The sequence below is a fragment of the Serinus canaria genome, chromosome 1A (assembly GCF_022539315.1).
Source record: "Serinus canaria isolate serCan28SL12 chromosome 1A, serCan2020, whole genome shotgun sequence".
Lineage (NCBI taxonomy): Eukaryota > Metazoa > Chordata > Aves > Passeriformes > Fringillidae > Serinus > Serinus canaria.
The window spans coordinates 63,835,398-63,860,414 of NC_066314.1; the positions used below are offsets into that span (position 1 = coordinate 63,835,398).

General features: G+C 40.0%; 1 protein-coding gene across 1 annotated transcript in view; it reads left to right on the forward strand.

The window, feature by feature from the left end:
• Positions 1–25,017, forward strand: part of DUSP16 (dual specificity phosphatase 16) — a 62,950-nt gene that overhangs the window by 23,057 nt on the left and 14,876 nt on the right. The window contains exons 2-5 of the mRNA XM_030237700.2: positions 5,013–5,090; positions 10,948–11,542; positions 12,690–12,828; positions 24,622–24,785. Coding sequence (XP_030093560.2) covers positions 11,312–11,542; positions 12,690–12,828; positions 24,622–24,785 — 534 coding nt within the window. The 5' untranslated portion in view covers positions 5,013–5,090; positions 10,948–11,311. The remainder of the gene's footprint in view (positions 1–5,012; positions 5,091–10,947; positions 11,543–12,689; positions 12,829–24,621; positions 24,786–25,017) is intronic.

Sequence of the window (25,017 nt, forward strand, 5' to 3'; positions counted from 1 at the left end):
AGAAGCTGTGGCTGCCCCATCCCTGGTGGTGTTCAAGGCCAGGTTGGACAGGGCTTGGAGCAACCTGGGATAGTGGAAGGTATCCCTGCCCATGGCAAGAGGGTTGAAATGAAATGGACTTTAAGGTCCCTTCCAACCCAAACCATTCTCTGTGATTCTACTTCAGTGGTAACGTTTGTAGTGATGCAAGGGGCACAGCTGGGGAACAGAAGTCATCCTCTGCCCTTCTCCCATTGTACAGATGTGTGTGGTTTCTCTTTTCAGCCATGTGGTTACCATGTTAGAAATGCAACATTGGCAACGCTGCAGGTCTGGTATAACATGATTGAAATTCAAAGAAACATTTGGGATCCTTTGGGAAAGACAGCAGAGCACATGACTGGGATCACAGCTCAGTGAGGTGCTATGACTCTTGCTTCTGTTCCTGACTGAGGCCCTGTTGGTACCATCTTGTCAATGAATTAATATTTGAAAGCAATTTTATAAGCAAGCCATCATAATTACCTTTGTGGGTACAAATTAGGTATGAAAACATGTTCTGTTCCCAGAGCGTGAGCTGTCAGTAGTCTTACCCCATGACGAGAGATTTGAGTCACAATCATCTGGATCTAGGGGTTTGTTAATTTGTTTTCTGTGCCTCATCTGCAATTCAGCCATTGCTCTATGTCATAGCCTGAACCACTCAGTACTCTGAACAGCCCAGAATGGAGGCCTCTGAGCAGAATTACTGCAACTTTTTAATTTCTGGGAACGTATAACAACTTGGTTTATTTCTGCCTGTTAATTGCGAGCCGTTGCTGTACAGCATATTCCTCAAAGTTTCCTTTTCTACTCCCACTTGAAAATAGCTGAGCTGTCCCATGTTTGTGGACTCGCCGTTTTCCGGCATCTATTCTGTTTTCTTGTCATGTAAATGTCATTTAAGGAGAAACCCAATTCAATTTAACTGCTGTAATGAGTAGAACTGAGCTTACATATGTGTAATGTCAATGTTTTATTTGGCCCAGCCTCCCTTCTGAAGATGCTTCTGCATGTTTTTATTACTATGTAGCATACACTGGTGGCAATATTAATTTTGTATAGAGCATGCAGAGGGCTTTAAAATGAGTTTGACAACAAACTAAATTAACACATTCATTAGGTTTTTTTAAAACTTCTAGATATTTCCCTGTTCAGCTGACAGGACATGCATGCAGCGCAGAGCAGCACTGTGTTTTCAGACACAAGCAGGAAGAAACAAAGTATTAATGTTGACAGTTAAAAAAAAAAAAATTCCTTTCAAACTTTCTCATGCCCTGATGTGAAGGGGTTGAATGTGCATGTTGCCTTCCGGGAGAGCTGGTGTCATTTCCTCAAATGGGTGAAAGACCAGAACGCTTTAACCCACATTGTTCCATACCACGCAAGCAGTTTACAAGTCTCTGTTCTTAAAGGAGATTGACTCACTTTAGTCATTCAGTTTAATTTAAGAGAAGAGTCAATAAAAAATCTGCTGCAAGAAATTCATCCCTGCCTTGCCCAGAAGCTATTCTGATTAATTTCCCTAATAGAATTACCATCATTATCCTCTGTCTTTTATCCATCCTAGTCCTTGTTCGATGGTTTCAGATCTACCTTCTGTTTTTATCATATAGTGACCACAAAGTAGATCAGAGTTACCCTTTTTTAAATCTAGTTTTTGACTCCTTATTTGCAGGGCCATATTATTCGGATGTCTCCCCCTCAAAGGCTCTTATTAGGCAAAATGCCTTATGTTTAAAAGTTAAGCACTAGCTGAAGACTCTGAGATCCCATCTTACCTTCTTTCCTGGTAAGCCTTTTAAAGAAGTAGCATGGACTATTATAACAGCTGTGCTTAGAGCACTCCTCTTTTAAATCTGTTTCTCAGCAAAAAGATGACCATGCAAAATACAGAAGTCACTGTCTGTGTTGGTCTGCAGAGCTGCAGAACAGGTGATTCAGAACATGCAGCTTGTACAGGAGATGGAAAACTTGGTGTCGTGAAAGATGCTGTTGTAAAGCACCTGTGTTATACAAATAGTACAGATATGCTGGAATTGCAACAGCTTGAGGATTTATGAATTAGTTCAACACCTTAAGTTTTTCTTGTTTTCTTTGTGCCTTTGTAATCTACCATACCGTTGCAGGTAGAGGGTGGCAGGTGTGCTCAGCTGGTCACAATTACACAATCAATCTTTGCCATTTGGTGTGCAGGGCCAAAGTAGCACTTGTGATGTGTTTTGTGGGGATAGGCAGTTGTCCTTCAGTTCAGTTGTCCTTCAGTTTTAATTTGGTTTGTGAATTCATGTGTTATATGCTGTGGTTTTGGATTGGATCTCTTCGGACTTGGATAATATAGATAAGTGAAATAATTTTCTAATTTACTGTAAATATTATAAATATTATAACAGATACTTCATACAAGATTAGACTTTTGGGAGAAAGAGGAAGGTGGTGAGGTCCTTAGACTGATGCCGTCACAATTGACTGTTCCATTTCTCTCTGGCTTCTCTCTCACTCAATTCTCCTCACTCTCTGCCGTGGGAGGAATGCTCTGCATGACCCCACTGGTTAGGTTTGTTTAGCTGCAGTTTAGGGAAGGCCCTGAGCAAGAGAGGAGAAAAAAAGGCTTCAATTTTTAATTCTGGAAAAGAGAAAAAGGAATTTAAATAAGGCCTGGAGGACTTCTTATTTGCCAGAAGTGAGTACAAAGACAAGTTTATATCCTTCTGTAACTCACCCTAATTGAAAGGATGTATATTTCTTTTTCTAAAGTCAGCAGAAAAAATCCTGGCCTCTTAATGATGAAGGACTTGTTTTTAAACTTTCTTCTAAGCACAAATAGCTGAAGTTTCCTCTATAAACTTGGGTGGCTCATTCATATTTCACTTAATGGTAATATGGTATCCTCTCTCTCTTCCTTTCCTTACCACCAAGACTGAAAAGGGGAAGGGGGAGGGATATAAAATGTTTCTGAAAATTACAGGAAATATCTTTTCCTTAAACAGCTTTGCCAGGGAATTTCCAAATATGCTTAATGCTTATGGCTGAAGTTGCAGGAGTTCAGTCTTCAATCATGAGTGGATCCTGTTCTTAAAATGTGACACCTCCTTCCAGTAAACGGTGTTGAAATTAAGTATATGCTTTGTTTCTCATCTGCTCTGCAGCAGAATTAATCATTCTCTGTGGTGAAATAAGGGCTCAGGGGGCTGCTTTAAACACTTGATTTATATGTATTTATTAAAATGGGGAAAACAGAATATAGTGTCCTGAGGTGAGAGCTGGTTTATTTGTTTGAACATCAAAGAGGTGTGGCTGGCAGAAGGAGTCATGGCATGGCATGGATGGCACAGAGGCAGGTACTGGTGAGTGTGAAAGCTGCCTAACAGCTTTCAGGGGGACTTCAGGAGCTGCATGTGAGGCACTAAGGAAAAAAAGGGGGGATGCTTTTGGCTCAGGACTTCGTTTCCTTGGGCTGTCAAAAGGTGGTCTCAGATCATCGGGCCCTGTCTCAAGGCAGAGCCTCATCAGTGCTGAGCATTAGTTTAGTGTTCATTTCTGAGATGAGATTAGAAAAAGGGATAGCAACAAGTATGAAGAGTAGGATGGGTTTCCTCTTTGTTCTCTATTGCCTTCTGGCAGGCTTTTGCCACTGGATTATGGAAAGGAGAAAGGGAAGTCTGCAGAGCCTCTTCCTGAGGCTCAGCAAGGAATGAGAATCTGGAGCAGGCTGAGGGGGGAAAAGGACCCAGCCAAATTTCAACAGATCTTCTCATCCAGCTCTCTGCCCTGCTGCTCTCACATACATATACCTGCATACTAAAGATGGAAGAGAGAGGATCTCCAGCCTGGGTCCTTCCAGGGTCCCAGTCAAGAGATGAGCCTAGTGAGCAAAGCCTGTTCTGGGCTGTAACCTCAGTATTGTCTGAAGGGTTCTCAGCCCATTTCTACTGCTGCCATTTGCCTAAAGACAGAGAAGTGATTGATCCCTGTAATTCTTTTCCTTGTGGGATGCTGTGGGTTTTCAGGCTGTTTACCATAACATGCCCAGCCCTTTGCTGGGTGGCTCTTCAAAGTTGTCATATCCTTTACTCTGTGCTTCAGAGACACTCCTGGATCTCACAGCAAGGCACTGCTTGGCAATAATTTCTTGTCATGGTTTATATTACAGTGATTAAGGGAAGCTGTCATCTCTTGGCAGCCATGATTTGAATCTTGGGTTTAGCTGCCCCGGAAACAGTTTGGAACCAATGCTGATGTGTTTATCTTTGCTTCCTTGTGTAAAAGTTGTAATTTAATTTGTTCCTGTTGGAACAGCCGGTGCTTTGGGTAGATGTTGTATGGGTATGACTGTGTGTAATGATTGGTGACACTAGTATTATCAGTTTCCAGTGCTGGCTTTTTTACAGTGTGGAGAGGTGGGCTTAATGACACAAATGTCCTGTTTCATTGGTCTCTGTCCATGCAAAATACAGCTGTATTCACACTTACTTGTGGCAGTCTTTCACTTACTTGTGGCAATTAAAATGTACTGATCAGGAGATTGTGAATTTGTTTAATTCCATGCAAATGCACCACCTTTAATGCTGAGCTGTACATTGGTTTTCTAGCAATGAGATATGTCAAAGAGTTTGGAAGGCTAACACTGGTTGGTTTCTGTTTGTTGGGGTTTTTTAAAGCATCTCTTTTTTAAAAAAAATTCAATTTAAGGATAGTAGAGGAATTTGCTGTGGTGATTTTTTTTCTCTTTTCTTGTAGAAAATCAGTGTAGTGTAACTTTCTATTTTGGACCATTCCATATAAATGAATGCCAGCATTCATAAATAACTTCTCACCTAGGTTTTCTTGTTTTTGAAGGAGTTGTACAGCAAATGACTGCGCTGAAAGTGGAAAATCCATTTCCTGGTTTGGGATGGGGGGGGGTCTTCGTCTGGATTTTTTTGATGTTTTTTAATACTGTAATAAGGATTTTATTACTGTTGTTATTAATATTATTATTTTCCTGTGTTTAGGTAATTCCTTCTGCTGGCCTTTGTATGTGGACCACCTTCTGTCCTGTTCAGGCCATATAAATTGTGACTTAAATGTAGGTGAGTAACAGCTTTTGACATGAAATAATAATAAATTAATAAAAAATTCCTACTCCAAAATTTTATGTTGCTTTGACTTGGAGGTCATAGAGGGAAAACCATTTTTAAAAAATACATTGACACTTTTCCTCGTTGTCTAGTGTCCCAGACAATAGGAACCTAAAAATGTAATGTGTTGTAGTATATGTTTGAAGCAGATTAAATAATCTTTCATTCTGGTTGCCACAGACCTATATACTGTGAACCTGCAGTGAAAAAGTATTTTGAAATGGAAAGAGCTTCTTGCTCGATTGGGTGGAGAGGGGAGTCCCCAGATTAAGTCTGTCATTTGAATAGAGTGATGTAACATATCAACAGCATGTTCTAATGCTTCCCAGGAGGCCAAGTCCTGCCAGTCAGGTTTCCCTGCAGTCACATTTAAGAAATGTTTATTGTTTCACTGGGAATGTCAAAGAGATTGGCTCCTTGGTAAAAGCAAGTGATGATAACCTGGCTTATTGTTTAGAGATGGTGATGGTGCATGGATGATATTTGCAAGAACATTGTAGATGATTGAGAGCTATGCTGAGTAGGTCAGCAAAACATGGTGGTTTGGTGTGCTTTTTGATTTTCTTTTGAAATAATATATATTATTTCAAATAGGATTATTTGTGTGACAGGAAATATCTCTTATCTAAATGGAAGGCCCATTCCTCTTTCTTAGCCCAGCTGTCTCAGAGTGCCAGTGGTAAAAATGCTGCTGAGCAGTAGGTGTAGAAATAGAGTGAGCTTAAAGATCTTAACTGCATGTCTTTAATGCAGTGTATTTGTGGGAGGTTGATTTCCTTTCTGACTCTCTCTGTGTCTGCTTTCACATTGATGAGCCCAAAGAAATGGGGAGACTTTTCTTTAGAACTAGTAATTAAAGTTGAGTGATTAGGCAAGCAGGATGAAAGACAAGAGTACTGAACAGAAAATCAACCTTCATCTATGTTTTTTCCAATGCATTACACTTGCCTTTCTCATGGTGGTAGAGTGTGTAATCTAAAATGTGTGTGGCTGTTGTTTCAACAAGGAAGAGAAAATTAACGCTATGCATTTTGACTGCAAACATAGGATAAAAGTACAGGTATGTTAAAAGTAGAAGAGGGAGCACCCATAGATAAGCAAGGGAAAACAGGGTGAAATTTTTTAAACTGCTTCTTTTTTATGAACATGATACATGAGTGACATTAAAAAAAAAATCTATGTGTTTCTATTTAAGTGACTTTCTCTGCTGCTGTCCAATCTTGCACCACAGTGAAGAGTGCTCAGAGGGTGGTGGAAACTGTCTGTTCTTCAACCTCCCTGCCAGGAAGCATGAGGAAATTATGTGTTTATGAGATAGTGATGCTTATTTGAATCATCCAAAAAGCCCAAGACACCCTCATTCCCCTGAGCTGAGGGAATGACATGAGCCCTTGCTAACAGAGGTCTTTGAATTGACAAGCATTTGTTATTTCACTCCTATGTGTTCTGCCCAATGGCAGGTAATACATATGCTTCTCTAAATTCAGCTACTGTTTTTTTCCCCAGGCTTTGCAGTTTATTACACAATTGTTTGATCTCTGGAATTTACTGGCTTGCTTGCTGAATTCAAAAGAACAGCTATTCCTCACTTTCAATTAAAAACTTTATTTCCCTTGTGCTCCATAGACACTCTGTGTTTCTGAACACTGAGTAGCATCTTGAGCAAGGGTTGGACCTCTCTCAGCTGTCACTCAGTGTCTTGTAGCACTGGGAAAAGGAACCATCCAGAACACAATTTATTTCCATCTTTTTGAGGCTGGTGAGGGAATGGTTCTTGCAGGAGTAGGAATTCACCCTGTGGTCCCTGGAGCTGGAGTTCCTCTCTAGTTTGTGTACACGTCTTTGTCCAGTATCACATGTGGCTGTGGTAACCGGCTCTGGTGCTGGTGGTATTGGCACCAGCTATTGAACCACTGGCCACTCCCAGTAACACTGAAGCCAGATACCCCTTTTGTAACCCCTTAAGCCCCTTAAGCCAGCAGCAGCTTGTGTCCTGCAGTTTGAGATGTTCTACATTGGTGTTTCAAGTCAGCCTTTCAGTTTTTCTTTTACAAGGGTGCCCACCCTAAGAACCGTGAAAAGGACTTTAGGGGATGATAATGTTTTTCTCATATGTACCTATATTTGCCTGTTAAAAGTAGAAAAATACACAGTTCAAAAAAACTCTGTCAAGTGTTTCAGCTGAGTCCATAAAGGCTGCCCATCAGGACCTTGTTCAGGTGCTGTAAAGTGATTTTGTCAGAATTTTGCATGATGTGGGAGCACTGCTGAGGCTCCTGACAAAGCAGGCATTAGTGACGTAGCCACACATTTATGACAGCAAGGTTCAGCTTCAAGGTTATCTTCTTATGTGAGGCAGAAGTGTTTCAGATATTGTAGCAAGGCTTTGAGGTCTTTGCTAGTTCCTTAACTGGGGTAGAATTAGAGACTCTTGTTCTGAGAGTTTTTAAAATATATTCCTAACACATCTGCCTCTCATCCCCATATGTGGAGCTTAGGGACATGGCTTAGTGATGGACTTGGCAATATTACTTTAACAGTTGGACTTAATGATCTTGGAGGTCTTTTCCAACCTGAATAATTCTGTGATTCTATGTGAACCAAAACCTGAGAACTCAAACAACCATCCTATTGTGATGGAAAGGAGTTGCTTGGAGTCAAAGTGATAGCAGTAGAAATTAAAGGAGTACATACAAAATGTGAGTTATAGTGACTGAAAAACCAAACGCAACCACATAACCAAGAATGTGGCACTTGCTTATTTCACTGCATCTGAACCAGTTGGGATGGGGACAGGAATCCCTGAGGCAAGAGATCCTATAAAATTAAACAGACAAGTAAACATTAGTCATCCACTGCTGTTTGTGTGCAAGATAGTAGGAAAATTGTTGATTTGGTTCTTTAAACAAGAAGGAAAAGCTGTAAAGGTACTGGGCAAGTGTAGAACAGTTCTTTTTCATTTCATAGTGAGTTAGATGTTTAATTTTCTTGCTTAAAAGTGCCAGTGTTGCAGTCCCACTAGAAGGAGGAAGCAGCCATGCAGTGTTCCCAGTGGGTACGTAAATGACTGTGTGGGAGATCCTCATGGCTTGATTATGGATCACTTTTCATAATCCTGATTTCAGCATGGAACACCCTGTGACTAGGATGGCTTCCTAGCTTTGAGGTCAGCATGTTTGGGGCAATGCATTATATGACATCATTTTAAGAGACACTGTACCATTGAGATCTAAGTCACAAGTAGAAAGAGAACAGTCAAGAAATTTAATTTTATCTGTTTTACAAATGCATTAGAAATTAAACAGATGTTTCAACACCTCAGAGAAGCTGAATGATAAGAGCAGTCATGAGGAATGGGATGAGTGCTCAAGTGTTTACCTAAAGCAAGAGGCTGCCAGTTCTTGTTTATGTAGGTCCCAGGGAAGACTCCCAAACACTGATAGATCTAGAAACTGAGAGAATTAAAAGAAAATCCTGTACTTCATAAAATGTTGTTTCTCCCCAGCACCATTGAGATGTTCCTGTCAAAATAGGACTTCAGTGGCAATAACTGAACATGACATTACTGTTAAGTTTATTGCTTTCACACCATGGGCAGAATCCTTTCAAGGTACTTGGTATGTTGAGGTAATAGGGCAATTTTAAAGGGTTCTTGACTGAAGCCCATCTGCCCTATGTTCTTTATGTGCTCTTTACCCTTTCACCAGATATGACTGGTTTGAGTTCTTCACAAGAGTCTTCTGAAACAAACTCCTGTTGTATGAAAGTGAAGGCTGAGAAAGTAAACACTAAGCTTTTAGAAGATAAGAAGCATACCCAAACTGAAAGTTGCAAATTAAAGATTTAGTATTTCTAACAGCATCCGTTTTAGAGTTCTGTACTTTCTCAGCTGCTATATTTTCCTGTTATTACTTGAGCTTTAAGTCAGCAATTTATCCATCAAAACAAACTGTCTAGTTCATGAACAAACTGTCTAGCTTGCAAAGGAGCTGGAGCCAATTCCCACTAGAGCCAGTGGAAAAGTTTTCAATCAGTTCAGTGGATTTGGTATCTGGCAACCTTTGATGTGAATAAAAGAGAATCAAAATTTGTGACAGGAAATGTTAAGAGAAATTTTAAAACTTGCAGAATACTATTTTCCTGGGAAGGAAAAACTTGACATAACTATCAAGATTCCTCCCTTCCTCCCCCACCCCACCGCCTCTTGCAAAATGTCACTTTGATAATCAATTGTCTTTTGATACCTTCCTGAGACTAGTGTAAAATGACTGCTCTTTGAGGGGGAGCACACCTGCCAATCAGGTTCTTTAAAACATTTCATTAAAACCTGGTATAGTATATTTTCCAGTATTTTTACTGTAGTTTACAGATATGTGCATTTCACTGCTATGTGCTTCCATTTATCTGGACAAGCTGAACAGCACTGTCACAACAGCACTAAATCAGGACAAATGGAAGATCACATTTTGTCAGCCTAATGTCTGTCTACGTGGAAGCTGGTGTTTTTCTTGTATTGCCACATGAAACTCATGAAACAACTTCCAGTTTCCTCTTTTGGGTTGTTAACGTCAAGTTTGTACTTTTTGCAGAATTTATTTTGCTTAACATTGTGCAAATATAGGTTTGTACAATATATCTAAAGAGTAAAACATCAGACCTGGGATTTCCCACTGCCAAATGCAATTGGCCTGTTGGTATAACAGGACTTTTAGTATAAATCTATTGATAGTTAGAATTGATTACTTCTCTTGCAATTAAGGTAAATAACAAACAAATATTTCAAATGGAAGCAGCAAGTCAACACTATAAAATCTAAGTTCAAATGTGAGCTAAATCCCTGAAGGATATAGCCCCGTGGTGGCTCCTTTCTGAGGAGTGTTCCTACAAGAACTTGTGCCATCAGAACTTTTTGGGACACCCTGAGGAGCCTAAGGGCAGCTGAGGCAGTGCTAAAAGGAGGGGGCTAAAGGTGCTGGGGTTTGACTGCTCTGCTGCTGCCAGTCTTTCAGCTGATGTTGTTCAGATGCTGTCAGGATCTAATTTTAGAGAAATATAGTTTGTTTCAAAGATTATTTAGCATGAATGATGGGGATTACACACCTTCCATCAGCATCACACAGCTCTAGGAAGAACAGGAGAGTGCTCACTGCTTTACTTTCCAGTAGAGTGAGACCTCATCCATCTCTGGTGATTAATGCAAATAAAATGCTTGTGTCCTCATGTGGCACCTTGTCCTGGTTTCTATTCAAGCATTTCCTTCAGAGAGGTGGATGTAAGTTTGGTCCTTTCCTTTGTGTAGTTTCAGTTTTCCAACTTGCAGTGCTGTTTTGTGAAATATTTTTCAAGTCATTAAACTTCGAAATGTTTAATATTTAAAATGTTTAAAGTGTTTTAAAAACAAATTTTACTTTTTACTAAGTGGTGCAGTGCTGAAATGCATTTAAATAGTTTTCCTGTTGAGAGGAATACCATGATTTAGGGCAGCATCTCTTAATTATGTTCTAACAAAGTCTTGTGAAGAGGCAGAGCTAGTGGCAACAAAAGTCTGCAATTAAGGCAGGGTATGTTGCCTGAAATACAAGATAATTGTCCAGGCAAGATCATTGGAATGGATTCAGAGCCTGCAGTTGCCAATGCTCTCTCTAGGTGTTTGGCACATCCAGCAGAGAGGAGAACTCCTCAAGAATGTGTTTATTCCATGTATGGCCCACTGTACAGCTAAGCTAAGAGCTGAATGTTTTGTTCTGCAAAGTTTCATGGCCTCATCTGGTTTGTGTTTTTTGTTTTTTTCATCTTCCCCTTCTTACAGGCTCTCAATCTGCTGTAAAGCTGATGGGTGGGAGCAAAGGTAAAGAATGATGTCATGCAGCAGCAGCCAGAAAGCATCTTTTGTGTGAATTGTGAAATGGCCACTCCGTAGTCATCTCCCGATGAATCAGACGTGAGGGGCCGCTTTGTGGAGCCAACCCTTTGTACATCAACTGGAAGCAGGAGGAGACGCTCAGTCCAACAGCTCTTTCTGAAAATGGATTTAACTTTTCTTTTGCCAGTCACTACCAGCATGACCTCATACACTTCTAGTACAATGGTGTGGCTAAGCCTTTGAGTACACAGCCATTACATCATCGCAGCAAATTAGAGAGGGCGGTGGGGAAAGAGGCCTCGTTGTTGTCATGGCCCATGAGATGATCAGGACCCAGCTCATTGTCCCCGAGAAGTTGGTGGCTTTGCTGGAGAGTGGGACAGAGAAGCTGCTGCTGATTGATAGCCGCCCCTTTGTGGAGTACAACACCTCCCACATCCTGGATGCCATCAACATCAACTGCTCCAAGCTCATGAAGCGCAGGCTGCAGCAGGACAAAGTTTTGATCACAGAGCTCATTCAGCACTCAGCAAAACACAAGGTAGGGGTCATTTTCCTCTTATTCCTTGTATTTCTTTAAAAGAGTGGCTGGAAAGCAACTTGTAATAATTTTTCCTTAAGTATTTAATAAATAATAAAAAACAAACAAACAACCAAAACCCAACAAGATTAGAGGACTGAGTTTAGCTGAAATGTTACCTGATCAAAGAGTTTATCGTTGGGATTCTTTGTAGAATCAGTGGCAGAGTTAAGGGGAGGATTTAGAAATTACTCAGAAAGAATGTTCTCAGGATTCTTGTGTGTCTTGCAAAGCACAGTCTCTCAAATGTATGTAATTAAGGCAGGAGAGATTCTCCCCTAAACTTTGAAGGATTCTTGGGGGTCTGTGGTGTGGGGCTTGCTTAGCAAGTGGTCATTTGGTTTCCAAAGAAAGGGCCTCTCTGTCAGTCCTGGCTCCTACTTGCTGTTTAAAGGGCTTTTCATGGGGGTAGTTTGATGAATTTTGGTGTTTGTTTTGTTGTTTGTTTAATTGGGAGGAGGGGTGTGGTTTTCTCTAAGTAGTGTTATCAGTGTAAAGAAAATAGCTATGCTGTTTAAAATTAATGTGTATCTCTGTTTGTGTGTGTGTGTGTGTGTGGAGGGGATATTGAGGCTTTTTTGTCCATTTATATTTGTTTCACATGTTTTAGGTACAAAAATAATCTACTATGTTCTTGCTTTGACATGTTAAAAATGAAGCTTTTTATTTAATATATAAAGTTGTGCATGTAACCAAAATGTGTGTGGCTTAGAGGCACTTTAAGGTCTCTTTACTGTTTATGTACAAAACTCTCAGAAGCAGAAAGTGAGGTAGGGCCATCTTCTCAAAAGCTCAGCTTTTAAACAAATTCACCAGCCTAGCTGATGGTAGAGCAATTCACAAGTGACATAAAATTACCAAATTATAGATATTTGTGGAGTGGGCTTCAACTTGCAGCAAATAATCAGTTTATAAACTCTCCAGGGAATTAAATCTGTGAGGTTTATGAAGTATAAAATAAAAACTGTTTAGTGAACAAATGCATAAGAAATCTATATATCTGAACTGCCCTTATAGCAAATATGTGGGAACCCTGATGGAGGTGATAATGTGGGGCTTTTTATCATCTTCCTCCTTCCTGTTTTACTCTGAGTTCCTTGTGTTTCAGATTGAAATTGATTGCAAGCAGGAAGTGGTGGTGTATGACCAAAGTTCTAAAGATGTGACCTCTCTCTCATCTGACTGTTTTCTTACTGTGCTCCTGGGCAAACTGGAGAAGAACTTCAGCTCTGTGTATCTGCTTTCAGGTAAGATGTAACAAAAGAAACCCCTTTCAGGTGACATGTACCAAAAGAAGCCTCTGAAACACTTGAAGAAAGAGAAGAAAGAAAATGCTGTTGCCAGAGCAGACCTGTACAGTTTTCAAGTGCTGGTATAAGCTTCAGTTACAGCAGAGACTTTTCTGTAGTTGTTTTTGCATATAGTGACACTCAGAATACATGCAGTGCTTAGAAATTGCATCTTAGAGGGGATATATTACACCATTACTCTGTGTGAATGGAAATGGAGCAATGCAGAAGTTTTTAGATGCATATGTCATCTACTTTAGGGTCAAAAAATAGTAAAAAAATATGGGCTTCCCTGGTTTTTTTTAGTATTGTACATGGTAGGAAGAAAATTTCTTCCTTACTGAATTGGTTATTGCTAAAATAAGAACAAAGGAAATGATCTCCCAGAGTTACAGAGATTAGTTTGTGTGACATTTTAAACTTCAGCTCCCTAAGTGCCTAAATGGTAGCACTTGATTTAGGTCTTTTCCTTTGCCCTCCTTTTTTTTTTTTTTTTTTTTTTTTTTTTTTGGTTTGGGTTTTGTTTGTTTGGTTTGCTTTGGTTTTTTCGTTTTCTTTTTTTTTTTTCTTTTTTTAATTTTAAAACCCAGGTCAAAGCACCTATAGGAAATCCAATTTCTTATAACATAGGATTTGCTACTCTCAGCATGTGCTAGTGCCATTATTTCTGTCATGGAACAGCAGACAGCATTCACAAGAAGGAGCAAGGAGGGATGTGAAATAGATCCAAGGCTGAAAGAAGAGGGAATGACAAATTTAAATAGGAAATCCATTGCAGTGACTGGATCAGTGATCCAATGAAGTGTACACCTAGTGTCTGAGAAATGCTGAAACACAGGGACTGCATAATGGTGAGAGTAAGGAAATAACTCCTGAGAGATGCTTCCTCTTAGCAAAAGGGTTTCACTACAGTTTGTAGTGACTTCACATGACTGTGAGAGGTTGTGGTACTGAGAGAACTTTTCTCAACTTGTTTTGAAAGTGATTGCAGAGAAAGTAAATAATTTCTGCACTTGGACATGAGTTTGGTGCTCATGTGAGCTTTACTTACAGTAAGCCAAGTGGGTTTTGCTTTGGCTAGGATGGTGATTTTGTTTTCTTTGCTGTCTAGGTAAGAATTACATCTGTGGGTGGTGGATTACAGTGTTAGATTAAGTAACTCTTCTTACATATGAGCTAACAAGAATTGTGTGGTGTGTAGGCACAGTAAATGCTAAATGCAAAAGTGCTGAAATTAATGGTTAAACTGAAGTTAATCTCTTAAACTGAAAATTGATATTTGAAAAAGAAGCCAGTCTAGAAACAGTTCATATCTCCTTAGAAATCCTTTTATTGTTCAAATTCCCAACTCTGTCTAGCTGCCCTGAGGGGTTCTTTAATAACCTGAAGCAGATTACAGCTCCAGGCAGGAATGAGTCTATCCTTAACTTAATTTCCATGATAGAAACATCTCTCTTACAACTGAGAATCAGACCTCATGGCAGAGAGGTGTTGGGGAGGGCCAAGCACAGGAAAGTGTCATGAACTTCCCTTCCTCACTCTGTTCCTCACTGGTGTGAGACATGTCTTTGATCTTCTGGCTCATCTGCTGGCCCTTGTGAAAGAAGTGCTCAGTCTCCACTCTCAGAGTTGCCTGTGGCTATCCTAGGAATGCACAGGACCAGGAAGGGGGTTCCCAGCTGTTCCCAGTTTCCCAGTGCATCATCTGGCCAATCACCAGTTGCATGTATCATAATGATACTGTAAGAAATGGTTTTCTTTTCTGTTCAAGATGAAAATGTTACCTAAACCACAAGCAGGATGGTAGTGCACATGAGCTGGGGTGAACTTAGCCACACACAGCTGGTAAGGGTTACTTTGGGAATCTAATGTGTCAAAATCCTCCTTATAAAAAGCAGGACATTTACTTTAGCGTGTCAAATGGCAAAGATCAGGTTTGAGAATTTCCTCTTATGTTTGTTTACATAAGAGGAAATTTGTTTCTATTTTGTATATTTGTTTATATATTTGTTAAATTTTGTTTATAGCTAGGATGGGGATATTTATGAATGCAAAAACAAACTGGTGGCTTTAAAACCAGTGGAAGAGGAGGACAAGAAGAAAAGGGAAATATAAGGAAATTATTTACTACTGATCTATTACAGTTAAGTTCTTATTTAATGTGCTTTTTTTTTTACATCTGTTAAAAATCTAGCTACTTAATGCACACAGAAGAAACCTTTGAGGATGTGGGGTGAAGGAGAATTGGGTGAATTCAGTCTTGCAGAAAGCTCCTTGAAGTTTTTATTGATATGTGGCTGTAGGAAACTAGATAAAATATGTTGTCTCAGCAAGCTGATGACGAACTCTAATAAATGTTTATGGCCCATAATGAGGGCAGGGGTCAGTGTACTGTGTAAAAAGATGAACCTTTGGACCTGAGTTTTCCATACACCACTAAATCTGGTTTATTTAAAACAGTGACCTTAAATAAACATTTTGGGGTAGGAAAATATTTTTTGTTGGGATGGAATAAGGAGTATTTAACAAATATCTGAAATTCCTGCCTCTGTTCTTGTTGAAACCCCCCATTACTGAGCACTCAGTAAGGTGTTTTTTTATTTAGGTTGTTCATAAAGGTGTGGTCTGCCCTGGAGGTTGTTTTTGATTGAAGTAGCTATTGTAAAGACCTCAAAGGAACCTTTACCAATTAGTGTAAGATCTTGATATAACCTCATAAAAATACTTATAATTTGGTGGGAAATTTCTTGCTCTGCAGAAACAGTAAGGAGAGACTAGTGATTTTTGTTTAATTGATCATTATTAAGGTAGTAAACATCAAGAGTCTTGATTAAATTCTATTCTACTTTGTGAATGGAAGCGTTCACATTCTACTTTCCTAAATACTTGTTCTCCCCTGCTTTTAATCTGGCTTAGTTCTGCTCATTCAAGCAGAGGTATCTTCATGACAGTTACCTTTCAAATGTTTCCTGTGAAGAAGGTGAAGCCCAACTTTTTATTTTGTGTTGATGTTTTTTTAAACTTTTTTTTGGTCTGTGTTGAGAACACTTTGTCTAAATGGAAGGCATCCTGAAAGACAGGAAAAAAACCTAAACAAAACCCTTCTATGTGTACAAACTGTCATTAAAAACTGTGATAGCCTAACACTGAAACACTGTGTGCCTCCCTCTCAAAACCCCACAGTGGTTGGTGGGGACTTGCCTTCTAATCTCTTGCTACCATTCTGCCTATGAAAAATATCAGCAGTAATGGGATGAAGTGGATTCTTCCTCCACTAGAGCTCTGACAAACTCCTGCAGAGCACAAAGGAGTCATAAGGAGAAATAAATAAGTTATTGGTTTTTATTCAGTGACAAATGTTGGGGTCATATTCATGGACAGTGAAGGGCATCCTAGGCAGAATGAGCTCAGTGAGATTGGACAAAGGTCCTGGAAACAAAGCAGTGAGTGATTACCCAGGGAGTGTGGCAAAAGGTATGTTTTTGCTGAGACTTCCCAATTCCTTGTTTCCCCCCACCTGTCTCTCACCTGACAATGTGTGTATACAGGTATAAATGGAAGACTTGCTTGGAAGATATGAGGAGAAAGAAGCAAGTCAGGAACTCTTCTTCAGTCTTCTTTATCTTGCCATTTGTTTTAGAAATATTTGAAATTGGAAGCCCATTTAAAGAAATCTTTAGGGTAAAAATACTGAAGTATCTCTATTTTCTTGTCTTACTTGCCTAAAGAAAAGCCTAGATAAGAAAAGCCCAGTGCTTTCTCCCTGCTTTATTTCCAAGGAAGCATTCCCTGTGGCAGGGGAGCAGGAAATCTGAAATCTGAAGAATATTCTCTTGTAGGTAGAGCTGGTCATTTCCATGTGCTAAAGGGACCAGGGCTGTGACACAGGGCTTTATTCCCAGTTTCTGCAGTCCCCTATGGCAAGTAAGGGTGGTTCAGTGTGGACTGAAAGAAGGCACAAGATATGATAAAGTCCTGGCAAACATCCTGACACCTTTTAACATTTGGATTTGGAGCTTGGTAACTTTCAGTTGTGGCTTACTGATGTTCTGAGTATTTCCTACATATAAGTATCTGCAGAGTACCCCAGCACACCTTAAAATGGTGGTGTCATCAATTATAATAATCAGGTTATCTGCAAATTGAAATTAGTGTGAATGAGCTGTTAAATATCCTGCCACCGTTTGGAGGAGCAGAGATTGGCACAATGATGCCAGTTTTCCTGATATTCTGATTGGTTGATTCCATCAGAAGGAAGCCTCTACTGAGAGAGGTAAATTCTTGCTGAGGGAATGCAGTATTCCCCAAGTGGTCCCATAACCCATGGAGTACAGTCAGTGTTGGCAGGGAGGAGATGAGAGTGAGAAAGGAGCTTAGCTCTGAATCACCCCCTTGAAAAGTCTCCCTCTGCATCAATTTTTAAGAGAGCTTAGAAAAGCAAGTACCCTTGGCTACAGCCAGGCCTCTGACTGTCCTCCCACCCTCTGTACTTAAAATGCAATTTTCAGTGTTCATTTACTGCCATAATTGTTTTAAGCACTTGAAGAATGGGAGTAGAGTTTATTACTTTCATATGTGTATCCACTTGCTGTCTTTTGAGAGAGAGCAAGGTTTGACTAAAGTAGAGCTCACATAACATTTCTCCAACCCAAGAATAACTTGTAAAGTTTGCTTTTGTTTTGGATACCTCTGGATGCCTGTGAAATTTAATTGACTGAAATTATGGTGAAGGTTTTTTGGTTTTTTTTCCCTTAAAGGCAGAAAGGACAAGTGAGGGTGTCCACTCTGCTCTTTGTACTTGCCACGCCACATGGAACATGGCACTTGGGTGGGATGGGAAGCTTGACCCCATTCTCACATATCTTCCCTTCCTTGTTTGCTTAACCTGCCTATTAACCTTGTCTTAGCAAAGGCAGAAACCCTCCAGGGCAAAGAATTTCCCCTGCTACTGTGCTTGTAAAACACCTGGAATAACGGGGCTGCTTTCTGAACACCACTGGAATAAAAACACCCCTGGCTTCCCCAAAGTGTGAAACCTTGGATCCTGTGGAAGGACTGCCCGTGGCTGAGGAGGGGGGACAGGAATGGGATGGGAGCCCTCCCAACAGAGCTCTCCAGCCTGAGCTTATGTAATGGAAAATGGCACGGGTCCCTGTGGAGCGGGGCTGGAATGCGGCAATTGTAGTGCCTCATTTAAACAGAGTGGAAACATTGCAGATTCATAAAACTTGTGAGTCAGAAAGTTTACAGCTTTCCTTCCTTACGGCAAGGGAAAAAAATCTATACTGCAGCTTTTAGATAAACACATTAATGTTCAACAGGAATGTGACTGGAAAAGAGCACCAAGAGCCTCCAAGGCAAAGCAAACTTAAAACTTCAGGGTTTGGATATTTTGTGTTTGCTATACTGCTGTTTGATTTATTTTTTTTTTTTAGCCTAGTTTTTGGCAATGTTACCTTACTGCCCTGGCACTAATCACTATTTACAGTAACAAATTCTAATTGCTATTTAGAAGAGGAAAAGAAAGCCCCAAAAGCTAAATATGAGTACTCCACTGCATACCTTTAGTGAATGCAGGCTTGGTAAGGCTTGCTTAGAATCACAGGGCCTAAATATTATGTTTTAGAGGTAGTTGCAAATTTTCTTGCTTTTTTTATTCTTTAAAAGGTAAAATTAAATGAAAAAGGGGAAAAAAAGTATGGCAATATTCCTTTTTAGAAAGGGATAGCAATATAAGATTTATTAGTTTGAGGTTATATAAAATTGTGAGTAATTAGTGCCCTTAATGAAGAAGAAACTTCTGGATTTAATAAAGGTGGAATTGTCTCTTAAATCCACAAGCTTCATATTCTCCTTCTTGCAATTCTGTCTTAGTACATGCATGTAGTCTTTGGTTTTCTGACTCATCACTTGGGTCTCAGACCTTTCCCACTCCCTGCTTTAAAATAATGGTTTTTGATGCTGAATTAACACTGATGTACTAGCAGACAATTATGTCGGAAAAGGAAGGAAGTAGCTTCTCGTCTGTTTTCAAGAATTCACTAAAGAAAACCAATTTCTCCCTTTGGCTTTTTCAGAACAGTCTCAATCCAAAACAGGGGGGAAAGGAGCAGTATCTGATTTGAATGGCACTTCAGAAAAATGCCAGGTTACTCTGTTACCAGTGTGCCTTGTCTGTGGTCTTTTCCAGCAGACTCCATGTGAGAAAAGGACACATCCACTGTCTCTTACATCTCCATCAGGAGCACCAGGCAGGATCTTTCTGTGCTTCACATGGAGCTGCAGGGCCAGCTGGAGCTGCAAGGATGTTATAATAAACACTTCTTAGGCTTTTCTTAGCCTAGAGTTTTAGGGAAGCCAAGCTCTTAGGGGTTGCCATGTTGTCTGTGTCTCTGCTGTCACCCACAAAAGATGTTTCAAAAGCTCATTGGTCAGCTTCAATAAGGCTTGACAAAAAGAGTCACTAAATGAAAAAAATAATGGAAGATCTTGTGAGCTGTATGAAATGAGCACTGGTACAGTGCAGAGCCTCAAATTAGTGTCTCTCCCTCAAAAGCTGAGCTGAGGGTGGATGTGCTGGTGTGACCAGGGAGCTTAGGCTGGAAGTGTGCAAGGATCTAGTGTGAGATAGGCACTGGTGGCAGGTGGGATTCCTTGGTTCTGCAGCCCTTCAGTTACTTGGATGAAAAAGATGTTTATGTAGCCTGAAAGTGGAAAGCTGCTCCTCTGGTCTTTGGAGTTAGTCTCCATTAGTTGGAGAAAATGCCAGAGACTTTCACCCTGGTTACCACCTCTTCTCCAGCTGAATCTCCTCTCCCCTCTGCCTTGGCCACACAGCCAGGCTCTGGGGCTCAGAAACCACTGCTGGGGTTCTCCATCGAGCTGTAGCTGGCCAGGCTCACTGCAAACATGTGAAGGGATTTCTTTCATTCCAAGTTAGGTTTCATGACTGCATTTACAAAGAAATAGTACAAAATACTCATGGCACAAATGCACTGTCAGCTTGTTTCTACATTTTTAACTGTTAGGATTTGTGTATGCATGGAGCTCTCACCTTTGTAGGAGTTGTCTCTGTACTTGGATGGAGTTACACAGAAAAAACAAGTCACACCTAATGCTCAGGTCCCCTCTTTTCATCTTTCCCTTTCCTTGCAGAGATGTGGAAACTCAGAGCTGCACCTCAGCTGTTGCTCTTCAGTTTCACACACAAACTTAACCCACTTTATCTCTGAAACACACTCAGATCTCTGTTCCTTTGTCTGCTTTGCCAGTATGCACATGCCTGATTAGCAAGAGCAGCTCTTTCTAGATGATTAAGGATAAAAATTCTGGTGCACATCTATGCAGACACTTGATGATGAAAAGGAGCTTGGCTGTTTCAAGAATTGGCTGTTTCAAGAGTAATGTTATGAGCAACTATAAAGAGATATTAGAATTTCCTCCTGATGATTTTTTTCCTATATGTTAGAAATACATTTAAGTTGAGAGATAGGATGGATGTATGAGGGAGCATCTGTGGTCTGGTGTGAATGAGGAACAATGCTTGCATTTTGAAAACTGATTTTGTTGAAACTGATGCTTCTATTTAACCTTTTTGCTCTTCCCTGGGCTAAATCAGTACTTAGTATGTTCCCTGTGAATTTGTCTTGTTTAATTATGGTCACATCTCTGAATGGTTTGACATCTCATTGAAGGAAATATAAATACCAGGAGGAAGAAGAGAAACCAGTGTAACATGGAATGAACATAAGAACCATCCACCTGTCCTGTTATGGTGTCATTTAACTGGAAAGGTTTCATTAAATATTGGATAAAACCAATGAAATATGACCTGCACTTCACAACCTTTTACTAAGTGTTCAATCCAGATCTTTGGGGCTTAGCTGATCCTTCATTTGCAAACCTGCAAAGTGGTTTGCAGAGCTCTGTCTGTGACTGCAGCAGGGCAGCTGGCAGCACTGGAATGCTCCTGCTCTGTTTCCACAGAACACAGAGAAATGAACTGCTGTAACTGCTTGTGCTTCCCAGGAGTCATTCCTCTGGATTAATTTATGATTTGTGTTTAGTGGTAGTTAAACTAATTAATCATAAGGATTTGGATAGATTCCATTCCCTCAGTGAAAGGAAGTTCTTCCCAAATCAACAATATTTCTCTATCATTTGTTGCCTCCCGATCCCTGCCTCTTTCATTCATTTCCTGCCTCTTCCTGTTTCTAGCAAAGTTCATTGGGAATTCTGTTTATATAAGGACTTAGGCAGTGAATCTATAAGGAGGAATCACTTTTACCACAGAATTATGCTGAAACTTTTTTAATCTGTTCTTTGTTTGGCCCTGTTTTGTTTCCTGAGCTGGCTGAGAAGGGAGCTGACACTTCTGATACCAAGATTCCTTTAGAGATCATACCTTTATGATCCCAGCTGTAGTTAGGGAAGCCTTGATCAAAGGGAAGTCTGTAGTCACCACTTTGCAGAACCATAGCAACAAGGCAATCAAGTGGTTTACTGGGTCTTGCCAGATTTCTGCTAATGGATGTGGAGGCTTGTAAGCAAGAAACACTTTGCTGTAAGGACTGGGAGGTGTTGGATTGTCTGCCACACACAAGGGCTGCAAAAGCAGAGAGCTTTTGGCACCTTGACATGGTTTTGTAGAGACATCCTGTTGAATGTCAAGAGAGCTGTTTCAGCTCAGCTTACCACTAAGAATACAGAAAACCTGTGTGGTTCAGAGCTATTGAGGAGAGAATATTTTGGAGTTATTTGTCAGTCATGTATTTCCAAGGCCCAGTGACATTTATCAAAGAATTCAGTGAAACTCTATTAACCCAGCAGCTCTGTTAATGATGTGTGGATTTTTGCTTTACTCCCCCCCATAGTTTCAACATGCTCTTGCAATTGATTTATTATTCACATGAGGCTGGAGCAGTGGTGGAAGAAAGGGTGTTATTAAAAACTAACTCCAGAAGAAAAGTGTATTTTCTCTAATTAAAATAAACTGCACAGTGCTGCCAATGTCCTTGTTCCAACTGAGGTAGGTAACGAGATTTAAAGGCAAAAAATTGCCTTCTTGGAAAGATCATCCCCCAAATTATGGAATTTGAAACAAAACCTTCCCATTTTTCTTTTAAGGCTCAATTTTCTGTTCTGCATTCCTACTTGTAGACTAAATTAATTTTCCAAGTGTTTAAGGTTTATTTTTTGAAAACTGCTTCATTTACAGCAGAAGTGTACAGGTGGTCTGAGTGCTTAAAACCCTTTCCTCATAAGAGGCTCCTCATGTAGACTGGTCATAGAGTTCATCTGGAGAGCCACCATCTGTGCTAGAAAACAGAGACATTTGAAATAAATTCCTTTTCTCTATACATTTTTAGGTGCTGAGGAGTTTTTTTAATACATTTCCCTGTGTATTTAAAAAATGTGTATATTTTTTAAGTTAGTGCAAGCAAATAGTGATGAGTACAGTTCTTTCAAACAGAAATGAGTCTCATAATGCCATGAAAGCTCCAGGATTGTACATGAAGATGCTGTTGTTCCAGACCCCTGATAGTTTGTGGCACTTAAAGAAATTGGTACTTAACCAGGATGCACATGGGAGTGTGTTTTCTTGGTTTAGGGTTTGCTTGCTTGTGGGCTTTTAAAGCAAATTTTCCATACAGATTGACCTAGAATGGGTTTTTAATATTGGGAAATGCCATAAATCTAAGCCAGATTCACTAACCTTTTGAAAACCTGATCCCAGAGGATGGCAGGGCAGACAGCTTAATATTTGAACCAAATCACTGGGTTTGTGCTTTCTCAAATCAGTTCAGTACAGATACTAACACCAGGTTAAAATATGCTCAGAGGAAAGGAGGGTTCGCTTAGTGCACATGTAAAGGCAGGCAGTATAATGTCAGACTTTGAAGATATGAGGGTTTTGTAAGTGTAATTCATGTTGTAAAGATCCTGAAGCAACATGTTACTAGGAAAGCATGAGGAGAAAAGATGAAACATGACTTTGAAAGGATGAATGCCATGGAGGAAGTATTGAAGCATCTAATCTTGAATAATTTCAGTTGGCCTTGATAAAGTCCTGGGATAAAAATAAAATAAAATAAAATAGTGTTCCTTATCTTAGGATGACAGACAGAAATGAGACCAATCCCTGGGTAGTTGGGAAGACCTTTTTTGCTGAACTTTTCCCATGCAGTCTTTTGCAAAGATAGCACAGATGTAAAATCCTTGCTTCTGCAGCTTCTTTGTAAATAGTTCTCTCTTTCCAGCCATGTCAGTGAGAGGATCCACAAAGCCGCCAACAATGCTTCCAGAAAATAAAGGATAAGCAAATGTAACCAAGGCAAATACTTGATTTCCTCTTCTTCACTATCCTCTCAAATAACTGCCTAAATTCAGTATCAGAGGTATATGCTGCCTATAAATTCAAGGAATGCTTCCTGTAACAGAAAGGAAAACATTGGGCCATACAGAAGAAAATTTAGCAAGTATGTGAGAGAATTCCTTTGCAAACTCTTCCTCTCATTCAATGGAACAAGCAGGATCTGTGCTCCTGATGGGCAGTGCCTTAGCTTGTCTCACAAAATAGTAAAGTTATTTATTTTATTTGTTTATTTATTTATTTATTCAGAAGATTGAGCAGGAATTAATTCATAAAATGCTTGCTCTAGAATCTGCTTGCTGGTTTTTTTATTAGATAAAATGGGTTGTAATACACTGTTGCCTTGGTATTTTAACATTTACTAATGATACAGATTTTTAAAGCTAAAGGATAGACATAATTCAGGCAATGGTAATGCAAGCCCTGGAAAAACAGTACATTAGCTTATTCCTGAGTAATTTTAATTCACATCTTCAAACTGTAATCATAGTTAACATAGCATTTGGCAGATTGAGCATGTCAGTGCTTCAATTCCTTGATGATAAAAAGGTGCTCTGTTCTGAACAGGTTATAATTACTCTTCCTTTAGTTAAAACTCTGCTCATCTGGGAGGAAAGAGCTGGGGATTTTCACTGTGCTTTGCAAGTCTTCCCTCTGCTTCACTTCCCCCACTCAAGATGCAGAAGGCTTGGCTTGGTGTGGTTTTGAAAGATGAAACTTCTTCCAGTGTCCTGGATGAAATACATTAATTGTGGAGCAGCACACAAAATAGTTGAAGGATTTTAATTAGTACTGTAGGATTTTAATTAGTAATGTAGGATTTTAAAAGTAAGCATTACCAAATGCATATTAGTGCTTTTACCAAATGGAGTAAACATGACTTTTTCTTAATAAGCTCTCAGTATAAAGCTGATATGGGAGAAGGAAGTGTCTAGAAAGCAGCTTGGTAGGGTGGAGACTAAAAGGTATGCCAGTTTATGGTGTGGTGGGTGCTGTGCCTGTTTTTCTGAAGAATCATTTCCACATATTAAGAATGGGAAGAAGCATAAAAAACTTCTGAGAAGTGGAGGGAGAGAAATAAAATTCCAGGCAGAGTGGGAATACCTAGCCAGGCCTTGGCTGCTGATGTATGGTTCCACAGAAAGATGTGTATTCCTTCTCATATTCTAGGGAGTGAAAAACCAAGGATTATTGTGTTTCCCATTTTGTCTGGAGAACCATAAAGCTGACCTAAGTAAAGGCACGTGTACAGCTTCTCTGCCAAGGCTTTCCTGCTGCCTCTTGGTGCCTCCCCATCTCCCATGCTAAATGCTGCTCTCCAAGAACTGGCACGGGCATCTGCATGTTTGTAGATTAAATACCTGCTCTTCCTCTCACAGGTGGATTTGCTGAGTTCTCCAGCTCTTTCCCTGGTCTCTGTGAAGGAAAATCCACACTCATCCCTACTTGCATTTCTCAACCCTGCCTACCTGTTTCTAACACTGGTCCAACTAGAATCCTGCCTCATCTCTACCTTGGGTGTCAGCGGGATGTCCTCAACAAGGTGAGCATTCTGGGTGCTATGTGGGTCATTGGATGTCCTCCACAAGATGGCATGACATTTGGCTGCCATGTTGTTACTATAGGACACGAAATAACACGACATGGACACACAGCTCTCCCAAGGTAAAAAAAGCACTTTTAATTTCTGACTCCAACATTTATAGATTTCCAAAACTGACAGTGGATTGGAGGGTAAAAGTGCCACCTCTCCAATGACACTAAACAAACCAACA